Consider the following 26,436-nt stretch of genomic DNA (forward strand, 5'->3'; position numbering starts at 1 on the left):
CATATCCTTTTCATGTTTTTATCAGAGGATTTGGAACAGAGTGGATAGAAATGTGCATGTTTAACCCTCCATCTTGAAACCATAAAATGTGACAATCCCTGTAAAGTTTGGGGCACGGGCCCCTGGTCGATGCTGTCGGCTGCTATTATTTTTATTAGTGGTCTTGTTCTCTTACATCTGACTGCTTGGCCTCTTTCTTGGCTTGTCTTTCTCCTTGTCCTGTCTAAGCTTAGATATTTCCTAAGATTCTACTCTCTGACCTCTTATTGTTGAAGCTCACCTATGATTTCAATTCAGATGGCACCCAATTATATACATTATCTCCTATTTCTTCTGGGTTACAGACTCATTTTCCAATAATCAGTGCAATTCTGACACTAGCAAGCCTCATATGCCTGATGCTGAGCTCTTTATCCTTAAAACCAGGGATTCCTGAACATCTCTCTTTCTTTCTTTTTTTTTTTTCCATTTAGGAATTGGCATCACCAAATCCTTGAAGCCTTGAAACCTGCCTGTTAGTTCAAATGTCTTATTTTCCCTTAACCTTTACACTCAATCATTTGTCAAATTATGTACCTTCCCTTTTGGAAATGGCTTTCATTTCCATCTTTTTTTTTTTTCACTGCTTGTCCGGTGGGGGGGAAAAATCTACCTTACTAGCCATTAAAGATTTCTTTCTAAAGGGCAATTCTTAATAATGACTAAATGAACTAAATCTTCCATTCCAGACAAGTTAGAGTATTGTAGACAATTGTTAATTGTAACAATTGTTAATTTAGCATTTGACCTTTGATTGTTTATAAGTGATTCGCCAAGAGGCCAGAGGCATTGCTAATTTATTATTTTCCTGAAGCACAATTCAAGTTCCATGTGCTATAAAGTTGGAAATAGGAAAAGTCACTTAATTATAAGTTGGCCTTGCCAACTGACCCACAACCACACCTCAATCTGGTTTTGTTGTTTTCTACTTATCATCATTGTAGTCAGCAATTTTTGTTAAAGTTCTGAAGGGACCATCTATATTTTCCCACTTTACTGTCTTCCAGTAGCACAAGTATATGCTAGAAATGGCCTTCGTGATTCTTGTTTTATAGACAGAACTCGTGTCAAGGGTTACTCTCCTTGCTGATCCTTGAGAATGCCCCCTGTGTTCTGGTTTCCAGAGCCTTGCCTTCATTGTTCCCTCCCCTAGTGGTTTCATTATATATTGCTCCCTAAGTAACCCCCCCACCCCCCAAACCTAGTGGTTTAAAGTGATAATCATTAATTTGCTCACAAATGTGTTTACAGTCTGGTCAGGATTCTGACACAACAGCTTGTCTCTGTTTCATGTGATGTCGGCTGGAGTGGCTCAGTGTGGACGATCTACCTCCAAGATGGCTCACTCACAAGGCTGGTGGCTGGCATGGGCTGTCACAGGGAGCTCTGATGAAGCTGTGGGTAGTGGGGTTTGGGGAGACGGCTAGGGCTTGAATTTCTTCCATGTGGGCCTCTTCAGGTGGCTGCTTGGGATTTCTCATCACATGAAAGCTGGGTTCCAAGACGGAGGAAGCAGGAGCTGCCAGACAGAATTCTGTCTGGGCTCAGAATTCCCAGAATGTTTCTCCTCCAAACTCTCTTCGTCAAAGCAGCAACAGGCCCAGCTCATATTCAAGGGGAGGGCACAGAAGCTACAACTCTTGATGGCAAGAGTGGCAATGCATGTACAAAACGGTGACATTTTGGGGGGCCATGTTTGAAGACTAGTTACCACCACTCACTCACCATATGGCCACAACAATACATGTCCCTCTCAAATAAAAAATACACTTATCTTTCCCTCTAAAACATGAAAATATCCATCCCATTATACATTTGTTCATAGTCTCGGATGGGGGTGAACAAATCACAGAATAAGGGCCAAACCTGACCTGTGGACTATTTTTGTACAGCCCTGTGATAAGAATGGTTTTTATACTTTTAAAGGGGTATAAAAAACAAAACCAAGAATAGGAACCATCACACAAATTTGACCTGCAAAGCCTCAAATATTTACTCTCTGGTCCTGTACAAAAAAAGTTTGCCAACCTCTGGTCTAGGATATCCCCTTTTAAATGGGGTCTAAATGTAGGTGTGGCTCCTGCAGACGTCCTTCCTTGACTATGGCTCCTCAGACATGAATTCTCTTGATCTGAAGACCAGTGAACTAAACAAAGTATCTGTCTCTCACACACTCAACATCTAATGGTAAGATAGGGACAGAAAACCTGTAATAGACACTCTCATTCAAAAAGGGGAGAGGCAGGGAGGCTGGGCGGCTCAGTTGGTTAAGCATCCCATTCGGCTCAGGTCATGATCTCACAGTTCATGAGTTGGAGCCCCGCATCAGGCTCTGTGCTGACAGCTTGGAGCCTGGAGTCTGCTTTGGACTCTATGTCTCTCTCTCTCTCTCTCTGCCCTTCCCCTGCTCACTCACTCTCTCTCAAAAATAAATAAACATTAAAAAAAAATTAAAACAACAACAAAAAAGGGCGGGGGAAGAGGGGCACCTGGGTGGCTCAGTCAGTTGAGCGTCCAACTTGGGCTCAGGTCATGATCTCACAGTTCAAGAGTTCGAACCTCACATTGGGCTTGCTGCTGTCAGCCTGTCAGCGAAGAGCCCACTTTGCTTCAGAGCCTCTGTCTCCCTCTCTCTGCCCCTCCCCCACTTGCACTCTCCCCCAAATAAATAAATACAAAAAGGGAAGAAAAGGAGAGGGACATGGAAAGTGACCCATAGCAATTCTGAAATTCATCTGGTCAAATGACACCAGTTCCTTCACTCGGCTCACTCCTGCTCTCTGGAAATTATTCTCAGGGGCTTTATGCTCCATCTTGAGTCATCCTCCCTTTTGAAAACAACCCATCATGGCAGACGAGTAGCGTCCTCAGCCTGCTTCCTGCCTGTAAAGTTGTAGCTCCAGAGGCCTCTTTTCATTATGAACAGTCTCTTTTTCAGTGCAAGCTAGTAGAGATCCTTTAAAAGCCATAGGTTTCGTATACTTCAAGTTATAATCATGTCCCTTAGGCAAAAGCCTATTTCTTTCCAAGGGAGGCCCTTCTCTGCACTGGGCCAGTGTGAGATTGGTGTGGGCAACACCATCCAGATTTTTAGAAGCCCTGCTATCTAGTTGAAAGGATCTATTGGTACCACCTTAAATCTTTGAATTATCAATTTATCTATTGCTGCATAACAAGGTACCCAAACTTAATGGCTTAAAACAGAAATCTGTTATTATCTCACAGTTTCTGTTGATTAGAACACCAAGGCTCTGCTTAAGCTGGGGCCTTTTGCCTCAAGGTCTCTCAAAAGCTGCAACCAAGGTGTCAGCTGGGGCTGTGGTCTTGTTTCAGTCAACTCAGGGTACCATAACAAAATATCATAGTTCTGGAAGTTCACAAGTCCAAGATCACGGTGCCAGCCAGTCTAGTTCTTGGTGAAAGGCTTCTTCCCGGTTTGGGGATGGCCACCTTCTCGCTGTATCCTCACAGAGCAGACAACAGAAGCTCTGATGTCTCATAAGGGCACTAATCCCATCACGGGGGCTCCATTCTCATGACCTCATCTAAACTTAATTACCTCCCAAAGGCTCTAATACCATCACATTGGGGGTTAGAGCTTCATTATATGAATTTGGGGGGGGGGGTACAAACATTCAGTCCATAACAGGTGTCATTTAAGGCTATACTTAGGGAAGATCCACTTCCAAGCTTGTCACATGATTGTTGGCGGCAGGATTCAGTTCCTTGTGCATTGTTGGATTGAAAGTGCCATTTCCTTACTGGTGCTTGGATGGAAGCCTCCACTGCTCCTTGTCACATGGGCCTCTCTCTAGGGCCACTGGCATCACAGTAGCTGGCTTCCATCAAAGGTAGCAAGTGAGAGAGCAAAGAGGGTGTGTAAAAAGGGAGCCATGGTCTCTCTGTAATCTGATCTTAGAAGTGATATCCATCACTTGTACCAGGCTCTGTTCATTAAAGCAAGCTCACACTCAAGGGGAGGGGATTGCACAGGGCTTGAAGACCAGGAGGTAGGGAACATTGGGGGCCATGGTGGAGGCTGCCTACCACAGGATCTTTGAGCTGTACCCTTGTCTTGAACTTCACCTAAGGCCATATTCCCCCCCCCCCCCGCTTTTTTTTTAAATGTTTATTTATTTTTGAGAGAGTGAGACAGAGTGTGAGCAGGGGAGGGACAGGGAGAGAGGGAGACCCACAATCTGAAGCAGGCTCCAGGCTCCAAGCTGTCAACACACAGCCCGACATGGGGCTTGTACTCAAGAACCAAGAGACCATGATCTGAGCCACCCAGGTGCCCAAAGGTCGTATTTTCATGATCGCACCCTGGATTTGACCTTTGCTCTGAGGCCATTTCTTATTTTGAGAGTTTTGTCCTCTGGAGAAACTAGGAACGACAGTTTTATTTCAAACCCAGGAAGTCCTGGCTTCTTTATGTTTCCTCTAAATTGGGATAAAAATTGAACAGTTTTTTTTTTTTTTTTTTGGCTCATCTCGCTTGTACTATAAGTATATGAAAGAAATTCTTCAACTTTTTTTTTTCTAGTTTTTTAATATTTATTTTTGAGAGAAAGAGAGACAGAGAGCAAGTGGGGGAGGGGCAGAGAGAGAGGGAGACAGAATCTGAAGCAGGCTCCAGGCCCCGACATGGGGCCCAAACTCAACAAACCTGAGATCATGACCTGGGCCAAAGTCGGACACTTAACCAACTGAGACACCCAGGTGCCCCCCAAAATTCTTCAACCTTTACAACATCTATCCAAATATCTCCTTAATCGGATCCACTTGGTCATTAGGTATCTTTTCTATCTCACATGTACCAGCAATCTTGTTCAGCTAATTGTTTTTCCAATGGATAAATCGGGTCCCCCTCTCTCTAGCCTGTTATGACAATACTCACTGTCCCATAGTAATGCTCTTCACTAGTAGATTCCTCAAAGTTCTTCCAGCTTCCATCCTCCACCTGGTCCCAAAGCCACTGCCACATGTTCTAAGTTTCTACACACCAGGACGTTACCTCTAGATATGCACTTATGTCTCAGTTATCTATTGCTGTATAACAAGCCACCTTCAAACTCAGTGTTTTAAAACAATGGCATTTACTTTTTGGCTAACAGTTTTCCAGTTTGGGCATGACTCCGGAGACAGCTCATCTCTCTTCCGTGTGGCATCAGCTGGGGCAGCTCAACCAGAGCTGGAGTATCCACTTCTAAGAGAACTCACTCAAAAGGCTGGCAATTGGTACCAGCTGTCCGCTGAGAGAGTTCAGCTGGAGCTGTGAGTCCGGGACCTACTTCTCTTCCACGCGAGCCTCTCCACGTGGCTGCAAGGGCGGCCACAAAAGATCGGAGGGAAGTGATTGAATCTCACAACTATTTAGGAGGTAAAAATCAAGAGGACGTTGCCCAACAATGTGAATATATATACTCCACACTACTGAACTGTGCGCTGAAGAATGGCAAATACGGTTGTGTGTTTTTTAAAGCTACAATTATAAACTAATAAATAAAATCGGGGAAGATGATGATGGCCTGGAGGTGTTGGGGGGGGTAGGGCGAGAGATGTCAAGGATGACAAAACTCTAAAACATAGCCTCTGGCCTCGAGAACTTTTTGGGTCTAGCAGAGGAGGCAGAAGTGTTAACAGATAATCACAATTCACGTGGTAGATACTGTAGCTTTCTGCTGCCAACACAGGCACAAAACCCATGCCATGCAAACTACCTCAAAATAGATCTTCAATGTCTGCAATTCCCAGAGACATTTAAGATGTAATTATAGGTTTGGATTTCTTAAAGCAAGCCTCAAAATGAACACTGCCAGAGAAACAGAGATAAGTAATAAAACTACAGGTGCGTACAATATTTCCCTTTCAATCTGGTCTGTAACCTTGCAGGCTAGAAGCAAAGCGGTAAAGTAGTGGGCAGGAGAGAAAGCAGATGTTTCGTGGTCATTAGCCCTACTTTCCTAGGATACAAAATCCCTTTGTTGTCTCATGGGTAGCTTGTAGGGCGACTGGAAACTACTGCTGCTGAGATCTCAGTTTTGAAACTTTCTTTCTTTGAGGTAGTAAACAGGTCAGAAAGATCACTTATATCCTGAATGATCCCTTTCCCCTAAGTTTTATAAACAGCCAAAGTCTATTTACAGATTTTCATTGGGTTTTGTTGGTACTGTATGACCCTACTGTTTTTCCAGGTAAGTCTACGCCATTCTTCATGGGAAGGACAGAAAACAGGAGTCCTTCTTTTCATGGCATATAACCCCCATCCCCATATACTTCTCTGAAAACACCTTGAATGTCATGCTTACCATTGGGATATGTTCTAGGCCTCCCTTTTGTATTGTTAATTGCCTGATGTGTTAGGTGGACCGGCTGAGTGGTGGGATTTTTTATTTTTGAGATCTCATCAGTTGTCTCCACAAATGTTCTCTACCTAGGGTCTCCCCCTGCAAAATAACGACTAAAGATCACTACCATGACTCTGCTAGTGCCCTCGTGGGGGCTCTCCATGCTGAGACGCCTCCACTAATTCAGACCCTTCTGCAGGGTCTTGGAAGGATCTGATGATGTCATTCATGCCTGAGAATCAAGATCTGGTAAGATTTAATGTGTTCATTCATTCAAAAATAATTACTGAATGCCTACTATGCATGAGGCACTATCTAGATGTTGGGAACACAACAATGAACAAATCAAGATTCTCTCATTGCCCGTATTTTCATTTTTTATCCCAGAGGTTTTTAACTGTTAACAATGGACAAAGTGCTGGCTTGGCTTAAAGACAAAGGAATCAGGTTCTACATTTGGAATTAAGCCACATTTCCCTGGGTGGGGGTAGGGGAGGTTCTCCCAGCATCCTGGAATCCTACAACATCTTCCACCTACTCATAAGTGGAGTCTGACTGGAACCATCAATGACTAGATCAATTGTCATTTTTCTTGGGCCTTTGCCAGGCTCCAGAAAGACAATATCTTTCTGTGGAGTGTATTCAGTAACAGGCACTGGCCAAGGAGGGCAAAGTGCCGGCAGTATCGGAGGCACAGGGGCCAAGACCACCACTCAGCCATTGATCAGGAAGACATTGCCCCCTCGTGGTTCCTTATGTAACTGAGGGAGGGATTGGGAATGGACTGGGCTGTCCAAGTTTCCAGATTAATTGTGGCCCTTGCCTCTTCCGAACTCCCATTGCAATTTCGAGATTCTTGGTTTATTTTCATCCAACATACACATTTTCTCCCATAGAGACATGACATCAGGACAGCAATTAAATCTATCAAAATCTTCCGACTCCCCCTATCCCCCAACCCAAGGAAAATCCAATAGGTAAATCGAATTATTACCACTCTCTCTTTTTTTTTTTTTTTGGTCACCATGTTCTGAACACAAGTCTTGTCTTTGCTTTCTACAATTTCAACCAGAATCCCTGGAGTTGTTTTGGGTATCTTGTCTCTAGGACACCAGTTTAAACTCCCTAAAAGCAGGAGTCTTATCTTCACCCCCAGCCCCACCCCACTCCTAGCAGCACTTAAACCAGTATAGGGTGAAGAATGCTGGGGGGGGGGGGGGGGTGGTAAGGGGCAGAGAGAGATAAACAGTGAAGCAAGCCAATAATTAGAAATTGTGATTGGTGCTGTGCTGGAAAGGAACAGCATGCTGTGTGAGAGAATGCCTGGGCATGGGAAGTGAGGGAGAACCTACTGATATAAGCAGTTTAAAATTTGTGTTTATGATACAGGAATGGAGAAGCTCTCTATGACCCCGGAAAAGTGGAAATTTCCTTAATAATGTTAGGTTCCATGTACTGCCGACTTAAACTGGGCAGGAATGGATGCTGGGTGCTGTAGCTGTACCAACCTGTAATGCCCTCTGATTGCAACCCCCTGGGAGGTAACTGGAACTATTCCCATTTCACAGGTGAGGAAACAGAAACCCACAGTCCTTCCGAGGTTGGTGCATAAACAGGCGTGCTGTGCTGACCTCCCAGAATGCTGAGCCCTCTTCCTTCTTCAAGCTGCTTTGACCCTCTCTGAAGATCATCTGTGTTGGCCTCCAGTTCGGCGGGCTTGAGGAACATTCACTTAGCCAACAAATATTTACTGATTGCTTCCTATATACCAGGTAGCGTACTTAAATGGCCGTGGGATTATAAAGATAAACAGGGCACGGTGTAGTCTAGCAGGGAGGCTCTCCAGAAGAGTAAGGGAGGCAGCCAGGTAAACAAATAATTCCAGAACGGCCTGATAAAGGCGGTGAGAGGAGCCTGAGCAGGGGCCCGTAAAGCCTCGCGGAGAGCGACGGCCGGTGCGGGGAGGCTGGAAGGTTTGGGAGGACCCGGCGTTGGCGGGGGGTTTGAAGCTGTGTCCTGAAAACGCTGGCCGGGAGCGGGGGGCCCCAGGACGTCGCTCGTTCCCTCGCATCCTGTCATCTCAAGCTGCCAACTAGGAAGGCAGGAAATGGGTGTAAGCCGGTACTGAAAAGGAGGGGCAGGCTTAGGGATAGGGGTGCGAATCCCCGCGGGAAGCAAGCCCACGGCAGTAGCCCATCACACTTCCCGGGCGTCGCGCTGGCCCGGCCTGGCTCCCCGAAGCCCCTCTCCAAGCTGGCGCGCACCGCCACGCGAGTTCGCCAACTCCGGCCCGGCCCGGCCACCGGGGCCCACGGGGGCGCGAGGGAGCTGGAGGACCCGGCCTCCTTCCCTCCCCCGCCTCGGCCCTCGCCCTCCGACCTACCGCGGAGTTGGGGGCTGGGGTCGGCCGCTTCCGCCTGCCGCCCGCGGCCCCTCCCCGGCGCGCGCCATCCGGCCGCGGGGCAGCCGCCCCCGGCGCAGCCCCTCCTCCCGCGGGGGGCTTCTCAGTCCCGCGTCCCGTCCCTCTGGGCTAAACCCGGCGGCCCTCGTCTAGGGAGGGAGGAGGGGGGAGGAGGAGGAGGAGGAGAGGGAGGAGAGAGGGGAGGGAGGAAAGAGAGAGAAAGGGAGCTGCTTGGATCCCGTACTTCCCAGAGCCTGCCTGGAGCGCGCACTCAGCGGCTCTCCGGGTCCCAGCGTCCCAGCCGTGGCCCGCGCCCCGCACCTCCTCCTCCTCCTTCGGTCTGGGCACCCCTCGCCCCCTCCCTCCGGCCCCCGCTAGGCTCGGGCAGCGGCCGCCCCCAGCCCCTACTCGGCCACCTCCCCGACTCTCTGGGCTCCCTCCTGGGACGCGCGCCCTCGCCCCATCCTTTCTTCCTTCCTTCCTTCCCTTGCGCCCGCCCTCCCTCTCCAGGTCTCCCTCCCGGGTCCCGATTGTCTCCGTCCCCTTCCCAGTCGGCCCGCGCCTCGCCCTGCCCCGTCTCTCCCTCGCACTTCCTGGGTCGCCCGCCGCCGCAGTCTCGCCTCGCCGCGGGAGTCCGAGCCGCCGGTGCCCCGGCTCCAGCCCCCGCAGCCCGCGGCGCCCGTCCGAGGGAGCCCCGGCGCCCGGGGAAGGGAAAAGTGGGCGAGCGCGCCCTCGCCCAGCCCCGCGCCCCAGCCCTGCCCGGCGAGGAAGGACCGGGAAGATGAACAACGGCGGCAAAGCCGAGAAGGAGAACACCCCGAACGAGGCCAACCTTCAGGAGGAAGAGGTACTGAGGGGGCTCGGTGCGGCGGGGGGTACGACCTGGGGCGCCAGACGCGCGGGCTTTCTCCAGAGTGCGGCCGGCCGGCCCCGGGGCGCCGCAGCCGAGGGTTTGGGAATTGCCCTTGTCGCGAGGCACAGCCCCAAATTGTGGCCCCGAGAGGGGCTCTCTTCGGAGAGCGAGTTTTTGTGGGTTCCAAAAATTGCGTAACTTTAAGGACTTTTCGGAGACTTTAGTAAGTATAATGCTCAGCTTTGTTTGCGTAGGATTTTAAAAGCGGAATCGAGAGCTGGCTCCTGGGTAACCTCCGTTTACTGGGACCCGGAGGGTCAGTTCTTAATTCTGCGACCCGGGCTGGAAGTTGTGGGGTGTGTTTGTGTGGTGTAAGGAAGGAACTCGGGGCGAGTTCTCGTCAAGAGACACCTTCTGTTCCCTACCTTCTCCGCCCCCCACCCCCCCTTCAGTGTTAAAAGTTCTCGGTGAAATATCTTTCCAGCCGAGGCATTTCGAATTAATAGATAACTCATCAGCTGCATTCTTCTCTGGTGAGTCAAAGACCCCGAATCTGGATGATTAGGTTTTGTAAATTTAGGGGCGATGCGGCTGCGGGGAGCAAAATAAAAGAGTTTAAAACTTTACAATTCACCAAACGATCATCGAGGCTGTTTTAATAGGACTTTGACTTCTGAGCGTAAATTTTATGTGATGCGTCCGTAACAACATTAAAACTTGCGGCTGCGGAGCGTTCCTTTGGTAGAAACAAAATTCGGTAACTGTGGGTTTCAGAATTTTGTAGTTAGGTATCTGTGGTATCCGATTAACGTACCTGCAGGAACAAAGCCATTTATCTGGAGTCCAAGAAACAATATTTTTTTCGCCTACTTTTGAAGATCCCACATAGCTGAGTTCTTAAACGTTCTAAAAAGAACTTGTGTGTGTGTGTAGATGCAAGAAAGTATGCATGTAGACATGAACCGTAAAGCATTCTTACAAGTGTTGTGTCCCAGTATATGAAGTCTACAGAATGGTAAACTGATTAGGAGGTTGAGATTATTATGGAGATAATGTGTTGCGTGCCAACTAAGATTCTGATAGTGAAACCGAATGTTGGGGAGGATTTAATTTAGTGAGGGTAAGCCTTCATTGTCCACTTGTGAAAAGGGAACGTTTAAAATGAAGACCATGCAAATCAATGCAAAACACAAGATTTTACTCTCAGCACAGTTGTATGGGGGCAACCCACCTGAATTGCAGTAAGCTGAAAATTGCCTTCACACCTGAGGATAATTGCATTTTATTTTAACCTATTATTTTGGCAAGTGTTATTTACATGCTAGTTCTTTACAACTACTGACCTTCCTCCTTCCTTTTCAAAGAGATGGAGGCTTGAATTGAGTTCCAGTTTTTCTTGAATCTTTCGGGCTCCTTTGCCATTTATTTTCCCTACCACTGAAATAAAATTTAAAAAATGACCAGTGTGCTTCTAAGGAGTTGCTGTATCTAATTCACCTAACACACCAATTACTTCAGAAACCTTTCTCTATTTCACTTAGATGGGCAGTCTGTTTATTTCTAAGGGTACGGATGTATTGTGTGGAACCATCTTTCTCTGTTCACCCCATTGAGAATACTTGCCAAATGGAAAGGTTAACCAGTCAAACCAAAGGCTTTTTGGCTTCTGGTGGTAGCAAAAAAAGAGGTTTATATGTTCCAAAACCATAACGTACTTGATAAAATTGAGAGAAATGTCAAATTTCTTTTACTTAACCCATCTCGGCCTCACTGCCACCAGGACTGAGGTGTCGGCCCTGTTCCTGGGGCGCCTTAATGTGTGAGGTGTGCAAGCACAGAACCACAGGTGAACTTAGTGCAGTTACTGCCTCTTACCTGTTCCGTTGCCCTGACAATGTCCCTTTTCAGGTGGGAATGGCATGTGGCTTGAGGACGTGTAAGTTTTGGCAGGACAGTTGTTTTAAAACTAAGTGGTCAGTTAGGAAGATTTCAGAACCCAACTCGTAGAAGAGGTGGAGTGTAAAGACAGATACGCCATGAAGAGAGAAGGTTTATAATGTTAAAAATTCAGGAAAAGAAAGTAAATAGGCCTTGAATGATCCAGGTAATTTTGCCCTAATTCCCTGTTTTGAGTTTGTTTTGTTTTTGATAAACTCTAACCTCTTTTTTTTTTCTTTCTTTCTTTCTAACCCTGAAAACCACAAGTAAAATAAATATGGTATTTGGTGAGTCCCATTAATGTGCTCAGCATTATACAAAACCACCGCACTGGACCCTTTCCCTGCCCACCCAGCGATCAGCAATTTGTTCTCCAACACATTTAAAAGCCTTGGCTGAGGACTCTCATAAACAGAACACACACATATAAAATGTATATACACATAATGACAAGAGAGGGGAAAAATGTGTTTTGTTGTTTCTGGTGGCCATTGAGATGGCTTGGAAAAGCCAAGTCCAATCATCATTAAGAGAAAGTAGTTTATTTCCTAGAACATAAGAGTAATTTAGGCTTTCTCTACCACTTTAGAGAATCCAAGGGTTTTTTTTTCTATTTTTTTAAATGCGTTCCTCTTCTCTTCCAGTACATGTTAGCCCTGTTTGAGAGCTTTTAAAGCTTACTCTAAAATAAGTGACGCCGAAACACTTATTTGGTTCCGACTGTGTAGACTGAACGGTCCAGGATTTAGGAGAATTTTTGCAGCTTTTTGGGGTTGGAAGTTTGAGAACTTGGACAGGACATAGACTTCTGCTTTGGATAGTATTTAAAGCTTTGAGGAAAAATTCTTTTTCAGCTTTGGCTAGCTGTGACAGAGATAATACATCTGGCTTTCTGGATTATAGTGTGCTATACATGTGTATTTCTCTGCAAGATGTCCCATTAAAGAAAAGCCAGTTGTCAAAATCTTACTGGGATCTGAGATTTGTAAGGCTTATGTATAGGGCGTTAGGTAATTTCTTATATCATTTTTCAGTTAGTAAAATAATTCCTAGAATTTGCATGTAATTTTGGACTAGGTAATATTGTCTTTAAACACCTTTGGCAGTTTATACTGGAATAGACTTTATTAAAGTTAATGTATATATAATAGACTCAATTATTTGTCTTGAGTTTTTATATATCAAGACTTTATCTGGTAGTAAATAGAAATTTTTGATCACTTTCAAAATAGGTTTTGTTTTTGTTTTTGAAATCAGATAAATCTGTAATTTGGTTTTATTTTTACTTTTATCCAGGTCATGTAGTATTTTTCAGACTGATCACAAATCCTTTCTAAAAGGTGTTTTATTATGTTGAGGCCCTGGTGTCAAAGAGCAATTTTTCCTTAAATTGATCTGAACTTGTACTTAAAACTAGAAAAGCAAAAAACTTGGCATTGTTGGATAAATGACTGAAAAGATGTTTGGCAGATGTTGGGCAGGAATCCTGTAAAGTTGGTTCTTTACAAGCGAATACAAATCTTTACCTCTTTCCTTTTAAATTTTTTTTTTTTTTCAACGTTTAGTTTATTTATTTTTGGGACAGAGAGAGACAGAGCATGAACGGGGGAGGGGCAGAGAGAGAGGGAGACACAGAATTGGAAACAGGCTCCAGGCTCCGAGCCATCAGCCCAGAGCCCGACGCGGGGCTCGAACTCACGGACCGCGAGATCGTGACCTGGCTGAAGTCGGACGCTTAACCGACTGCGCCACCCAGGCGCCCCACCTCTTTCCTTTTAAAGTGCTTAGTGGAGCGCCTGACTGGCTCAGTCAGAAGAGCTTGGAACCCTTGATCACGGGGTCGTGAGTTCAAGCCCCACGTTGAGTATAGAAATTACTTAAAAAAATACCTTAAAAAGAAAGTGCTTAGTAATCTTGCCCAAATATTGGGGTCATGAAGGAAAACTTGTTCCTCTAATTGGCACACAGAAAGGGTATCATATCAGTGTGTGGCAACCTCAGGTTTTCAATCGGGTGTTAAGATTAGTCTACGTTATGACTTGGACAAAGTGCAGAATGGTTTTATACAGTTTATCCACATTTGGAGTCTGTTACTTCAAATCAGATCTAATGCAGCCCTGGAATAGGGTTTGGTGATAGTGTTTTCAATGAAAACGTGAAGATTTCCTAGTAAAGTGTCCGTGAACATCGCAAATATGGCATGCACTTCTGAATTACTATTTTTCCAGAAGTGGTCTTAAAATTTCCCTCCTACACCCTCGTGCTCTTGTGCAGTCTTTGTTTCCATGGCATTTGTTTGTTGGATGGATCATTTGATAGGGTAGAGATTTGATAGGGTAGAGAGATGATTTTCATAGGCTCAGGGTAATTTGTGCTTCGAGGACAGTGTTCAGTGTTGGTGATGGTGCAGTAAGTGGGCACGTGCGGATTTGCAGCAGTGATACAAACCCATGCAGCTTTCTGGAGGACTTTGGTGTTCCATGTCAAAATATGTTCATCAATTTGTTACTTACGGTAGGGAACATTCTTAAAGATTCTTCTATGTCTTATCCAAGGAGATTGCTAAGTAAGTCACGGTATAATTTCTGAAAGAGAATATTAGGTAGCCATGAAAAGCAATGTTTTTAAAGAATATATATGTATATGCAGATTTATTTATTTATTTATTTATTTATTTATTTATTTATTTGGTGGCTCAAAGCAACAAGTGCATTCTTACAGTTCTAGTGGCCAGAAATGTGGAATTAGTTTGTCTGCATTGCCATACTCCCTCTGAAGGCAGTATGGGAGAAACTGTCTTTTTCTTCAGCTTCTGACTACATTTTAATTTTTTTTTTTTGTTTTAAGTAGGCTTCATCCCCAACGCGGAGCCCAATGCTAGGCTTGAACTCGAAACCCTGAGATCCCGATGCTTAACCAACTGAGCTACCCAGGGCGCCCTATGTGATGCCAATTCTTAAATAAACCCCCCCCAAAACCCTGAATAGGTAAAAAACAGAATACAACAAAAATTATCTGGTGGATCGCAGATAATTTTTATTTACTTGCCAGTGCTTTTCTGTGCTTTCTAGACTTTCTAAAATGAACATGTGAATGAAATTGCAACAAAACAACAAAAAACAAATGTCTTTTTCGTTGACTATTTTGTTAAATTTTTTTTGCCATATCTGTAGGTGTCACAAAACTGTTTTGTTTTGCTCACAAGTCTTGCTGCAGGAACCCAGACTCTTCTTTTCCTTGTAGCCTTTCTTTGTAGTATTTATCTCCCTCATTCCTTTTATCCTGGCTCATTTTAGTGATGTTTAGCTGCTCTCCTTGTTCTAACATGCTGTCTTAATCTGTCCTTCTGTACTGCTCGGTCCTCTGATGGGTCCTTCGGCACTGATCTGTTCTCTGTATAGCAGAGTCCAAACTTGACATTCAGGATTGCCCTAATGTACCCCTGTGCTCCATAAACTATTTGCTTCAGCCATCTTTTCCCTCTTGATCTAGCCTGAGCTGCTTTCAAGGCAGGAGCCAAGTTTCAGCCTACATTGTGCAGGCTACCATCACCTGAATGTTCCATTCCAAAGAAATGGTTTTCTCAGAATTCCAGTAGGAGTTACTTTGTTCTCTTCATTTAACTCCTGGATCATTACCTGTTTTCATGTAATTTTTTAAAGAAGATCGATGCCATCTTATCACAGTATTCCCAGCACTCAGCACCTACCAAAAGATCGTACCCCAGTACCAGTAAATACCACACACAATACTTACACGTATATGCATATATGATTCTTTATAAACACATAGTTTGCAAACGTGAAATATCCTCATTGGTAGGGTTGGTGATGATAACTGTGTATAGGTGAGCTGTTAATAAGCAGCCACACGTTTAGTACTGAGGTCCGTTGCCTACTGGGGATTTAGGGAAGTTGTGGATGGAGCAGCTGGCAAATTACCTATCTCCACCTGCCGTCCACAGCCTCCACTGGAGTGCACAGGTGAGCGTGCCTGGTACATGTGACAGCCTCCGCGGGCCTGCTCATTCTGGGGTGCGTTTGGGTTTTCACCATTAGCATTTGGTTTGTGCGGTGAAACTCAAGTTGACCTTTTGGACGCAGACTTCTGGAAGCTTTGGTTAGGTGCAAGAGCACGGAGCTCCCTGTGTTCCCAAACAAGCCTGCTCTGTGTGACAGCCACTTTGGAATGTTTGTGTTCAGTTTCATTTGGCACCTTAGTGTCTGCCTGGGGGAAGGGGAAAGGGAATGCAAATGTTCCTCTTGAACAGTGCTTGCTTTGGTCAAAGAAAAAACTTAAGAAGGAATGAGGGGAATGAACCTTAATAATAGCTAGAGCAAAAGTGGCTGCATGGCTCAGTGGGCTTGAGGCCAGCTAGGAGCAGGTATTTAAATTGATGCTGTTGAGAGGAGGATGTCATCCCTTGATGGGGATGAGTTGATCAGATATGTGGGGATAACTTGGGTAACGACTCCTTGCACTTACATCCCTGTCTTCAGAGAGTATTGGGAGAATATTTGAAACCCCGTCAGTGCATTGGGATAGGGCAAGACTGCATCCTGGCGGAGGGTTGCAGGTTTGAGCTAATGACGGTGAAGTTGCCTGGTTTGTCCTTTTTTTTTTTTTTTTTTTTTTTTTTTTTTTTTTTTTGCTGATACAAAAATACTGGAATATTTGATTTTTTGAAATTCTCAGAAATCTTTTTAATGTATTCACGCAGGAAATCATAATTGCTGACTTCTGCATTATTTACCAGGTACTGGCCACTTTATACACACACTACATTATTTTACCCTCCTGGTGAGCTGGGGGAGGTCTTTTTATGGGGAGGGGACTCTAAGTGCAGGTTCTGAGGGTGCCAGGGGCTAGGAGAGCTGGTTTCTGCTGCTCGGCTGCTCCAGGGTGTGGTGGAAATGGTGACCCTGTGTAAACAGGTAGAACGAAGCATGGGGTTCACATGGAGTGAGAGTTGGGAACACAGTGAACACTGCAAGGAAAAGAGGGTGGAGGGGTTGTGTCAGAGAGGTGACATTTGAGCTCAGATTCTCAAGAATTTGCCACATGAGGAAGGGGTTGAGACTGTGGCGGGGGAGATTGGCCTGTATGAAGACACAGAGGCTTAAAAGAACTTTTGGGGGGAGCAAACAAGGCATGGCAGGGAGAGGAATGGAAGTTAAGGATGAAGCTGGAGGCAGGGGAGGCTTTGGTGGGAGAGAAGGTGGAGGAGCTGGCCTTCCAGGCCAGGACATCGAATCCACTCTGTGATTGGAGTTGCCCTGCGGCGTAGCAGGGACCTGGCATTCTGGGACTTCACAGTGGCAAAGAAGCTGCAACAGGTTTGGGAAGAGGCTGGTACTGCAAAGTCCTAGTCTCGAGTTGGTGGCTGACAGTGGTGATTCAGCCCGAGGTGTTCAGAGGCCTCAGTTAACTGTCAGCAGAGGGAAGACTGGGAGTTTCATTCGGGAAGCCTCTTGAGTTTCTCTTTTGGACCACCTTGGACCCCCAGCTAAATGGTGGTTGTATTTGTTGAAACAGCAGATTGAGGGGTTGACAGGTGGGGAGAAGGAAGAAAAGGCCACGAGGAGGTGAACATGGGTTTGAGATGCAGAGGAGAGGTCTGTTCTCGACAATTTTCAGAACAGTTCGAGTACATGGCCGGTAATTGAAAAGGGGGGTGATGAGAATGAGCACCTGGAAAATTGGAGAGGTGGGGGACTCTGGTTCCTGGGGAACCTCGTAAGGATGGGCAACAACAGAGAAAGTTGACTTTCTCAAAGGTATATAAAAACAAAAAATTTGGAGGGAGGGGAGCTGGAAATTTGCAGGAAAAATTGAAGCAAAATATTTTAAAGCACTTTTAGGGACATAAAAGTGCATTCTGTATCTGCCTAGGTTATAACATAATAGTGTTCAGCGTGCTTATCCATTCGAAAACCTGAGTGTGGGAAGGGAGCTTAGAAAAACCTAGGCATATATAGTATTTCCCATACACTTTTTTGTTGTTGTTTTGGCTTTCATCAGTTGTCTCTGGAAATTGTTTTCCTCTACAGTTTGCATTAATTCCGGGACTTTGACTCCTCCAATTTTTCTTTTTCCAACCCTGTGCCTCGACGAGAGGGGAAAATCAAGCTACCCTAAGATTTGTAGATGGGTTTGGGACTGATAAAGATGCTTGTGTTTTTGTAAGAAAAAATTTCCTCAAGTTTTTTTTTTTTTTTTTTTTTTTTGGCGGAGGGGGGGAATTTATTTGGGTAGGGAGTAAGGTGAGCCTTTTGGCAGATCCTTGAACTCCCCTCTTCTCTGGGTCATATTTTCTACTGATTCATTTAGTGCTTTCCTAAAAGTCTGCTGCCCTTGCTGCTCACTTGGAGAAAGTGTCCACCCTTGAAGAAAGAAAGGTGGTCTAGGAATTTTAAGAAAAACAACCACCTGAGTTTGTATTTCCCATAGGTTTTAACCCTGCTGCACCCATTATGATGCACGTTAATGTAGAATGCTGGAGGAAACAAGGAAATAGCCGTAATAAATGCCAGTCACACCAGGAAGATAGTTCCAAATTCCAGGGTGTAATAGAGTATTGTTACACAAATTTAAAATGCAGAAGGAATGCTGAAGCAGCCTACCTCAGTCCTGTGGGCCCCTGCGATTTTGCAAAGGTATGAGAAATCTGGGAGTCTGAAAATTGAGGTACATCTCACACATCCATGCAAGTAAGAGACCAGTTTGTACCCTCAACTCCTTTGTTTCTCCTGAGTCGATTTTTAAATGATGTTCCCCTGCTCTTCCTGACTCCTTAGGTCTGCAGGTAGGTGGCCAACATTATCCTAAGAGAAAGCCTAGAGATTTAAAAAAAAAAAAAAAAATGGCTTTGCTTGAATCCACAGGATTCTGTTTTGTGAGAATTTCTCTCCTGCCCACCTATAGGATGGGCAGTGGAGGCCTCCTGGGAGAAGGTATAGCACAGAAAGTGCTACCTCATTACAGAAGTACCAGAATTTCCATTGTGCGCAGAGGGGAAGTGCTACAGAAGTGTAATTACTTTACCCAGCATGTGTGATTTACAGGACTTAAAAATGTGTGAGTTTCCAAAGAGGCATCTGTTTTTAAATACTGTATCCCTTTAAGCCAACAGGATGTGTTTGGGGGCTGGATAAGGGGTCTCTGTCTCTCTCACACTTTGACGCGCACGCGTGCACACTTCCGTCCTGTGCCTGCTCAGGGATGCTGGGTGACTGGAGACTGAAAACGTTGGTGATTACTTCTCCTCAGGGCCTTGCTTATCAACAGAAGGGAATACCTGAAGTACTGGAGTCCGGTAGGCCGCTTACCAGGCCAAGTCACTGGTCTGATTCCGCCTTTCCCCCCTCCACTCTAAGCCCCATTCTTTCTCTTCCAGAGCCTCCTAGCCCTTTCCCAGTGATGAGCAAAGGAACTGTTAGAGCTAACGAACATGGAGATCATTTTTGTTGCAAAAATTTCCTTTTCTGTCTTAATAGGTGTAAGAAAATTGGCGAGTTGATCAGGTGCATATCCAAAGATAATCAAACTTGTAAAAGCCTGAATGGATTTTTTGCACATTAAGCATTTATGGAGTCGTGTCTACTTTTTTTAAATGCTGTACTTGAACAAACCAAATGAGGTGTTATCATCCCATGGTTTAGGAATAAGAAACTGAGGCTCTTGAGAGATTAAGTAATTTGTCTGAAGTTTTACTGCCAGTGGGTAAGAGCTTAAAATTTTTCCAGTGGTGCACGAGGTTCATGTGATCTGGGCCCTGCTGGTTTCTGACCTCATCTACCAGGAATCACAGACTCATTCATTATGCTTCAGCTGCTTGGGCCTTATTTAGGTATCTCCTACTTGCCAAACTTGTTCCTGCCTCAGGGCCTTTGTGCGTGCTATCCTGTCTGCCTGAAAAACCCCTACATTCAGATATTTATGAGGCAGCAGCATCCTTGTCATTCATGGAGATCTCAGTTCAGATGTTACCCAGAGAAGTCTTTTGATCTCTAAGTTTAAAGTACCCACATTCCCAATCACTACCCTATCCCTCTTTTATTTTCCAGCTAATTTTTATTCACTGTTACTACCTTATGTACTTGTCTTCTACCCCTGGAATGTTACTCCTAGGCAGCAGGGAGCTCTGTCTTGTTAAGGCTGTAACTCTCAATGTCTATGACAATGCCTGGAACTGCCCAATAAATTTGTTAAATGACTGGAATACGAATGAACCAGTCAAACTTGAGGCCTGTGCAATGTATCCCGTAGTCCTAAATGTTTTCCAGCAGTTTTGAATTACATTTTAATTATTACTACCTTCAAGATCATTTCTGGATGCCTATCACCACTTAATTATATCAGAAAGTCAGCACCTGCTTTTAAGCCAGAAATTTATAAAGTTTTTATTTTAATTCCAGCTAGTTAACAGTCTTATATTAGTTTCTAAGCCAGAAATTTTAGATGGTAAGTGATTAGGTCCTTGGTGGGGGGTACTTCGTAGCAGTTTTGCACGCATAAAGGAATCCTTGCCTTTGTCCAGTTAGAATGGAAACCTAGCACCTAATTCCATAGACCCAGGAGTGAGATGTGGGCCTCACATGGGGTGATAAGTAAAAGTAGGGCAGGATGAATTGGATTCCCGTTCCGCAGTTGTCTGTGGGGTTGTTAAGGGTTACTGTTAATAACCCAGGTGGAATTGATCTGGAGATAGACTTAGCACTCGGTCCTTTGATTTAGTCTAGCCCCAAGCTCAATATGCTTTCCTCCTTTTGCCTACAAAGGGCATAGCTCAGGATAACACAGGCTTTAGCTGGACGAATCCAGCCTTTAAGCACCTGTATGGGTTGCCATGAGGGACAGCCTAATCTGGGCTTTGTGAACCTGTATGGAGGAGGCAACCTGGAAACACAATTTCTACCTACTTGGCAGCCTTACGGACTCAAAACTGTTTTTTATTCACCGTAAAGCAGAACAGATGACATTGCAGGAAGAAAAAATGTAAGCCATCATTACTTTGGTCATCAGACCGCCTGTTAATTGAGCATACTAATGCACTGATGAAAATGCAGGCCGTTGGATTTATCCCCATTTATGGCATTTGTGTCCTAATGCTTGACCTTGAAAAACTTTCTTAAATTTAACCATCATATATGGTCTATTGGTCTTAGAGACAATGATATATAAATACTCTTATTAGTTCTTGACCAAATCGATACTTTACTTTTTTTTTTTTTTAATTAAAACATTTTTTTTATTTGCTGAGGGACCTAGGACAAGTCTTTAAGCTGCTTGCGTAGACATTTAAACTCCTTTCCTCAGCTAAATTTTGGGGATAGGACAGATAACGCCTGCCGTGCCTCAGAAGAATCATAACTCCACTCCAGTGTTTCTGCTTCGTTCCCCTTCCGTTTCTGAATCCTGGTATAGAATGCTGTTGTTGGGGGCTTGCTAGCCCAGTTCCATCGGGGTTGGGGAGGGGGGGAGGTGGTTTTAAGCCTGAAATTTTGTTTTGCTTTGTTGTTGTTTTTTACTAAGAAAGTCAGTGCTTCCCCTTGAGAAATGGGTGGGAGTTTCTGGGTGTGAGCTAACGGCAGGAAATGACCCTCTCTAAACAAAAGGACTTTTTAAGGCCCATCCTGAGTCTTTGTGTTTTGAGGAGGGGTTATGCAGAAAACCTGAGCTAGGAAATGAATCTCTGCTTTAGCCATCCTCATGGGGGAGGGGTGGAAGGAGAAGATCCCTTGCCTGCTTGCCCTCCCAAGTGTCCCAGGTGCCAGGCGGTACCTGCTCTGAGTGCCAGAGCGGTTTAAGAGTAGGGCCTGGGGTGGCTCTTTGGGATAGTGTGGCTTCGTACCTCCAAGAGGCAAGAAGGGATCAGGTTAGGCAGAATTACACGCAGTGTGACATTCACCTTTAATCTGGACTCTTGAAAAACCACCACCAGCAAAATGCAGAAAGAGAATGAGGAAAGGGGGAGAAACAATTTTTGTATGATCTATGTCTCCGTAAGTAAAAGCGGGTTTATAAATAAAGATTTGAATTACTGTGTTAACTGTTCGTGTTTTTCTAAGTCTGAAGGGATGACCCAGTAATAGCTAGTGACTTCTGCCTCTTGTCTAATAGGGGATTTGTAATCATTGCCGCATTAGATAGCGGGGCCCGTGTGAAGAAATGTGGGGCCTTGCCCCTGTTTTGGAATGCTCCCTCACCTAGCTTTAAAGTGACTGCTCATTAGATCACGATTTGTACAGCAGGATCCTGGATTTTTATTGCTAACGAAGTAGTTATGTCTTATCAAAATTATTTTGCTTTTACAAATTCTTGCTGACTTGTTGCAGTGAACTTCTTTTCCAGGCGTACCATTGTTTTTTTTCCAGGAATATAAATCTTCCCACTAATAATTAGAAACACACACTTTGTTGAAAATGGTTTTGTGGTTTAGTTTTCAGAACACTTGAGAACGACAGACACATCTTTTCAAAGAACATTGTTTGTTACATCACTATTTTGGGGCTTTATATTTTTAACTATATTTTTAGAAAGGCCTGCTGATGTATTTGGTGGGTACTGGTGTGCTAAGGGTAGAGAGATGGTTCACAGCACCAGATAACTTAGTGGAACAGCAGAGAGAAGGTTCAAGCTGCTCCTCTGATCCCTGTGTGAAAGGGCTTTGTTCATGTAGTAAATGTGTTGGAACACTGTATCTTAATTATGAATTAAGGGGTGTAGTATCGTTTAAAACAGACCTGATTGTTGTAAATTCCAGGGCTTACAGGGAAGAATTATTCTCATGGAGAATTCCAGGCTGAGGTGTTGGTAGGTTTTCTCATTTTCTTAATACATAAACTTTTGAGAAAGGTTACTGTTGTAGTGTTACTCATTTACAGATGTGGAGATCTGCACTGCCTTAGGTTCTTTTGGAGGCTTAAGTACAATATACATTTGGCATATGTTTTTCATTTTTAAAGTATCTGCTATTTTCCACTTATCTATGGTACCATCACTTGTATTTCTACAAAGAAAAGATAAAGCTACCAGTGATCATCTACCCCTCTCCCTTTAAGCTGCTTATAACTATGCAACACAGGGCACTGGAATTCTTTGCCTTGAGAACTGTTTCTGCATCAGCCTTCCAAGCATGGTGACTGATACTAAACATTCCCAAGCTGGCATACTTTACATAGGTTAGTTCTTAGTTTAGATGGATTCCTCAGGAGTGGAGTGTATCTGATTTTACTGGGTGAAGGAACGGCTTTTTCTGTAACTCTTCTCATTCCTGCAACTACTTGGTAAACCTTGAAGCAAAGTGAAAATGGCCTGATCCAGGGATGTTTGTGCATTCTCTCCGTGTTCTTGGATGATCAAAGGGAAGTGTCTTGCCCTCTGCAAGACCAGCATCTGTTGCCATTTGGTCATAGTGCACCCAGCCTGCTGACTCTGTATCTTAAAAACAAAAACAAAAGTCAGTGGGGAGGGAGCAGCCTCAGAAATGCTTATGGGCTTTGGGATATTGTGAGTTTCCGATTTGGGCAAATACATATTTGGGAAGTTTTAACTAGCAACTGTCCCTTTCCTCTCCATTCCAAAAGCTCTACAGACCTTTAATCAACATGAAAATTGCTTTTTTATATCTTTTGTGGTATATCATGGGTCATGGTTATGCAGAGAAATCTATTGGTGTGAGCTTATCCCGAAGTCAACAATAAAAGTGTTGTTTTCCTTATTCCTTAATAAAGGTAGCCCAGGCAAAGCTTGGATAGTCCTCTGTACAGGAGACCCAGGCATAGAAATCCATTAGTGTGGGGGTGCCTGAGTGGCTCAATCTGTTGAGTTACTGACTTCGGCTCAGGTCCTGATCTCATAGTTTTTGGGTTCGAGCCCCACGTTGGGCCCTGTGCTGACCATGTAGAGCCTGCTTAGGATTCTCTCTCTGTCCTGCTTGCTCTTTCCTCTCTTTCTCTCTCTCAAATAAACAAATAAACTTAAAGAAAAAATCCATTAATGTGACCTTCCACTCATTCCAGTGCTCTCTGAAATCTCTCCATAAAACTAATATGCATTAGATTTTCCAAACTGAAATTGCAATCCTGTTCCCTTGGAAAGACTGCTGTAAATACGTCCCCTTCCTACCCATTGCTAATGGATTAATTTTCAGAGGAAATGTTTCCTATAGGGATGGGATAAAGAGTAAGTGTATTGTTCCTTGTAAAGTCCTGAGGTGGTTTGTCTTTGTTGGGAGCACTAGGATATTAATGTAATTTTTTGTCACTGTGTTGGAGATTTGTAGTACTCACTTCTGCAGCACTGGGCCACAGCATAGCTTCAGTGTACGACAGAGGTTTCCTCCTGGGATATTTTTGCATATTTTAAATCCTGTTATGCACTTAATTCGCCCAGTCGGTTCCCCCAACATTCCTCAAAGGAAGGGCAGTAATGTATTGTTTCTATTTTAGAGATTAAAATAAAATAATGGTAATGAATCCATTGGATTTTTAATTTATTTGGTTTTTAGGATTGAGCTTCTTTCTAAGATTCCTAAGCCAATTTGTTCACCTAATTGGATCACATTGTGTCCCAAGTTTCTTTTCATTTTTTTCTTACCGGAGAATAAATCTCACCCACATTATCCCCTCCTCTCCTTCCCCCACCCTCAGCAAACGCAGGTAAAGAAACAACAACAACAAACTAATTCCTTTCTCCACAACTAGTGTTAATATTTTAGTATGTATCTTTAGGTCCTTTTTTCACTGTACAAGCACACTCCCCTCTATTTTAACAAAGATGAGATCATACTATGAAAGTTTACATTCAGTTTTTTTTGAAACTTCGCATTATGTCATGAACATCTTTGCGTGCCAGTGGGTACATTTCTTATGCCTCGTTTTTTTTTTTTTTTTTCCTGCTGCCTCATTTTTAATTTTTCATACTATGCCATAAGGATGTGCCTTAATATATTTTACCTACTCCTTATTGAGCCTGGAGCTTGTTTCCAGCTTTGTGATATAAACAGTGCTGTACAGCCTCCTAGCTAAGTCTGTGGGTGCACCCTTCGTGATTTCCTAAGCTTAAACTCTTAGAACTGGAATTTCTGGGTCAAAGGGCATGCATTCTTTTTAAGACACTTGATGTTTATTGCCAAATCTCAGAAAGCTTGTACTAATTTATACTCCCACCAAGACTATCAGCAGGCCCCTTTTTCCTGCATCCCCTGCCCCTGAAGTTTTTAAATGTTTCAAAGGTTGCTTCTCTACAGTGGAGTTTTTCCATGTTTGTGTTGTGTGATTCGTAATTAATATTCCAGTCTGATCTGTACTTAGATATTACATATTGATTTTAACAGCAACAAAAAACCCCACCCCATTTTGAGACCTCTCCCAATTGTTTCTCGTACAGCTGTACGCACTAAAAGGCTTCATTTCTGGAGCTGTCCTTCTTGAGTTCAGTTGAACACATTGAAAAGTGTTGACTTTGTGATCTTTGTGTATTAGGTCGTTGATCTGTATTGCTGGCTATAAACTTCATGGCTAGAGATGAGGCCAGTACTACATGTTTTGTTCTGTGTGCATGTACATAGAATTTCACTGAATCACTCCCAACATTTTTCAGGTGAACCACTAACACTGCCAGTTAAAAACTGAATTGTAAAATGCATCTCGTTTTCAGAGATGTTATGCCGTGGAAAGCCTGTGCCTCAGAACTGGTAGATTTGACCTATCTCTGCTTTTCTGGTCACATTGTGGGGGTGCTCTTGAGGATAGAGATACTCTTGGACACACCGGTCAGTTTGACAGAAGTTTTGGAGGACAGCTAACTGAGGACATCCGTGGAAGGAGCTTTTTTATAAAGTTAAAACCGTGCCTTTTATTAGGTGTGGATGGAATGTGCAGCGCACCTACTAGCTTGAATGTTTTCCTCTTCTCTAACTTGAGAGTCTGAAGCTCCAGTGTCAAAGTTACTCCAAGTATTCCTCGGTCCAAGTGGCCACCAGGGCACCTCATGTTCCCCACGGGGGTGGTTTTCACTTTGGGTGCCCACAGTGTAGCCAGAACCCCACACTATCTGAAGAGTGAAGCTAAGGTCTCCCTGTACAGGCAGGGCAACGTCAGCCCACAAGGCCTCTTTAATTGTTAACAGAACATTCCTGCAGAGCACACACCCTCCACAAAGCCTACACACATGTTCTTAGAGTGTGACTCTAGGAAACGAGCAGATGTAATGGAAACCTCAATCTTGACTCATCCTGACTCTTACATATGAATGGAATTTGCATCTCATTTAGCGTTGAATCTAACAGTCTTTCAGGGTAAATTCCCATGGAGGTCATGAAACACTGAATTTATATGCATGTAATGCCTTTCTCAAAGGAGCTGGAAAGTCTTTTGCAAATAAAAACGTGCCTTCTTTTCCTGGCGGCCTTGATTTCAGTTGACAGCTGGCGAAGGAGTCGGTGAAGGGAGCATTGTTCAGTGAAGAGGTTCATCTCCCCTGGGGTACAGTCATTAGTCCTGGCTGAAGACAGGCCTTGAACCCAGCGTTGTGTTGGCCGTTTGGTGGGGATGTAGAGGTGGTTACCGAAAAGCAGTTTTCCTGCCGACTTCCTTTCCTACTTGGAAAGGCCTAGTCAACACAGAAAACAATGGGAAAATAATACGAGTTCCTATATAAATTGACAAGTTGCGTAATACAGACCGGGCTTAGAAATTCAAAGAGATCAGTGTGGATTAGAGTAAAACAAGCTTTGTGGAAGAAGGAGCTGAGCCTTGTTCACCTGGCAGGATTGAAATGGGTAGAAATGGGCACTGGGGTAGGAATTACTATCATATATGTATATGGAGGTGGGAACGAACGTGGGTGTATTT

At 44.3% G+C, this 26,436-nt stretch overlaps 1 protein-coding gene and 1 long non-coding RNA gene across 12 annotated transcripts in view; one reads left to right on the forward strand and one right to left on the reverse strand.

The window, feature by feature from the left end:
- Positions 1 to 7,405: 7,405 nt before the first annotated feature.
- LOC122471791 lies at positions 7,406 to 8,862 on the reverse strand. Its single transcript, XR_006294282.1, has 2 exons — positions 8,770 to 8,862; positions 7,406 to 8,510 (listed from the first exon to the last, which is right to left on the reverse strand). It is a non-coding gene; the product is annotated as an uncharacterized LOC122471791 (long non-coding RNA).
- RBPMS (RNA binding protein, mRNA processing factor) overlaps positions 8,579 to 26,436 on the forward strand; it is a 173,605-nt gene continuing 155,747 nt past the window's right edge. For 2 of the 11 annotated variants that reach the window (XM_043560750.1, XM_043560773.1), the window contains exon 1: positions 8,579 to 9,634. In XM_043560750.1, the coding sequence (XP_043416685.1) occupies positions 9,569 to 9,634 (66 nt within the window). In that variant the 5' untranslated portion in view covers positions 8,579 to 9,568. The remainder of the gene's footprint in view (positions 9,635 to 26,436) is intronic. The other 9 variants (XR_006294278.1, XR_006294279.1, XR_006294271.1 and 6 more) reach the window with 6 other exon arrangements.

Source organism: Prionailurus bengalensis, chromosome B1, assembly GCF_016509475.1.
Source record: "Prionailurus bengalensis isolate Pbe53 chromosome B1, Fcat_Pben_1.1_paternal_pri, whole genome shotgun sequence".
In the NCBI taxonomy this organism is placed as follows: Eukaryota; Metazoa; Chordata; class Mammalia; order Carnivora; family Felidae; genus Prionailurus; species Prionailurus bengalensis.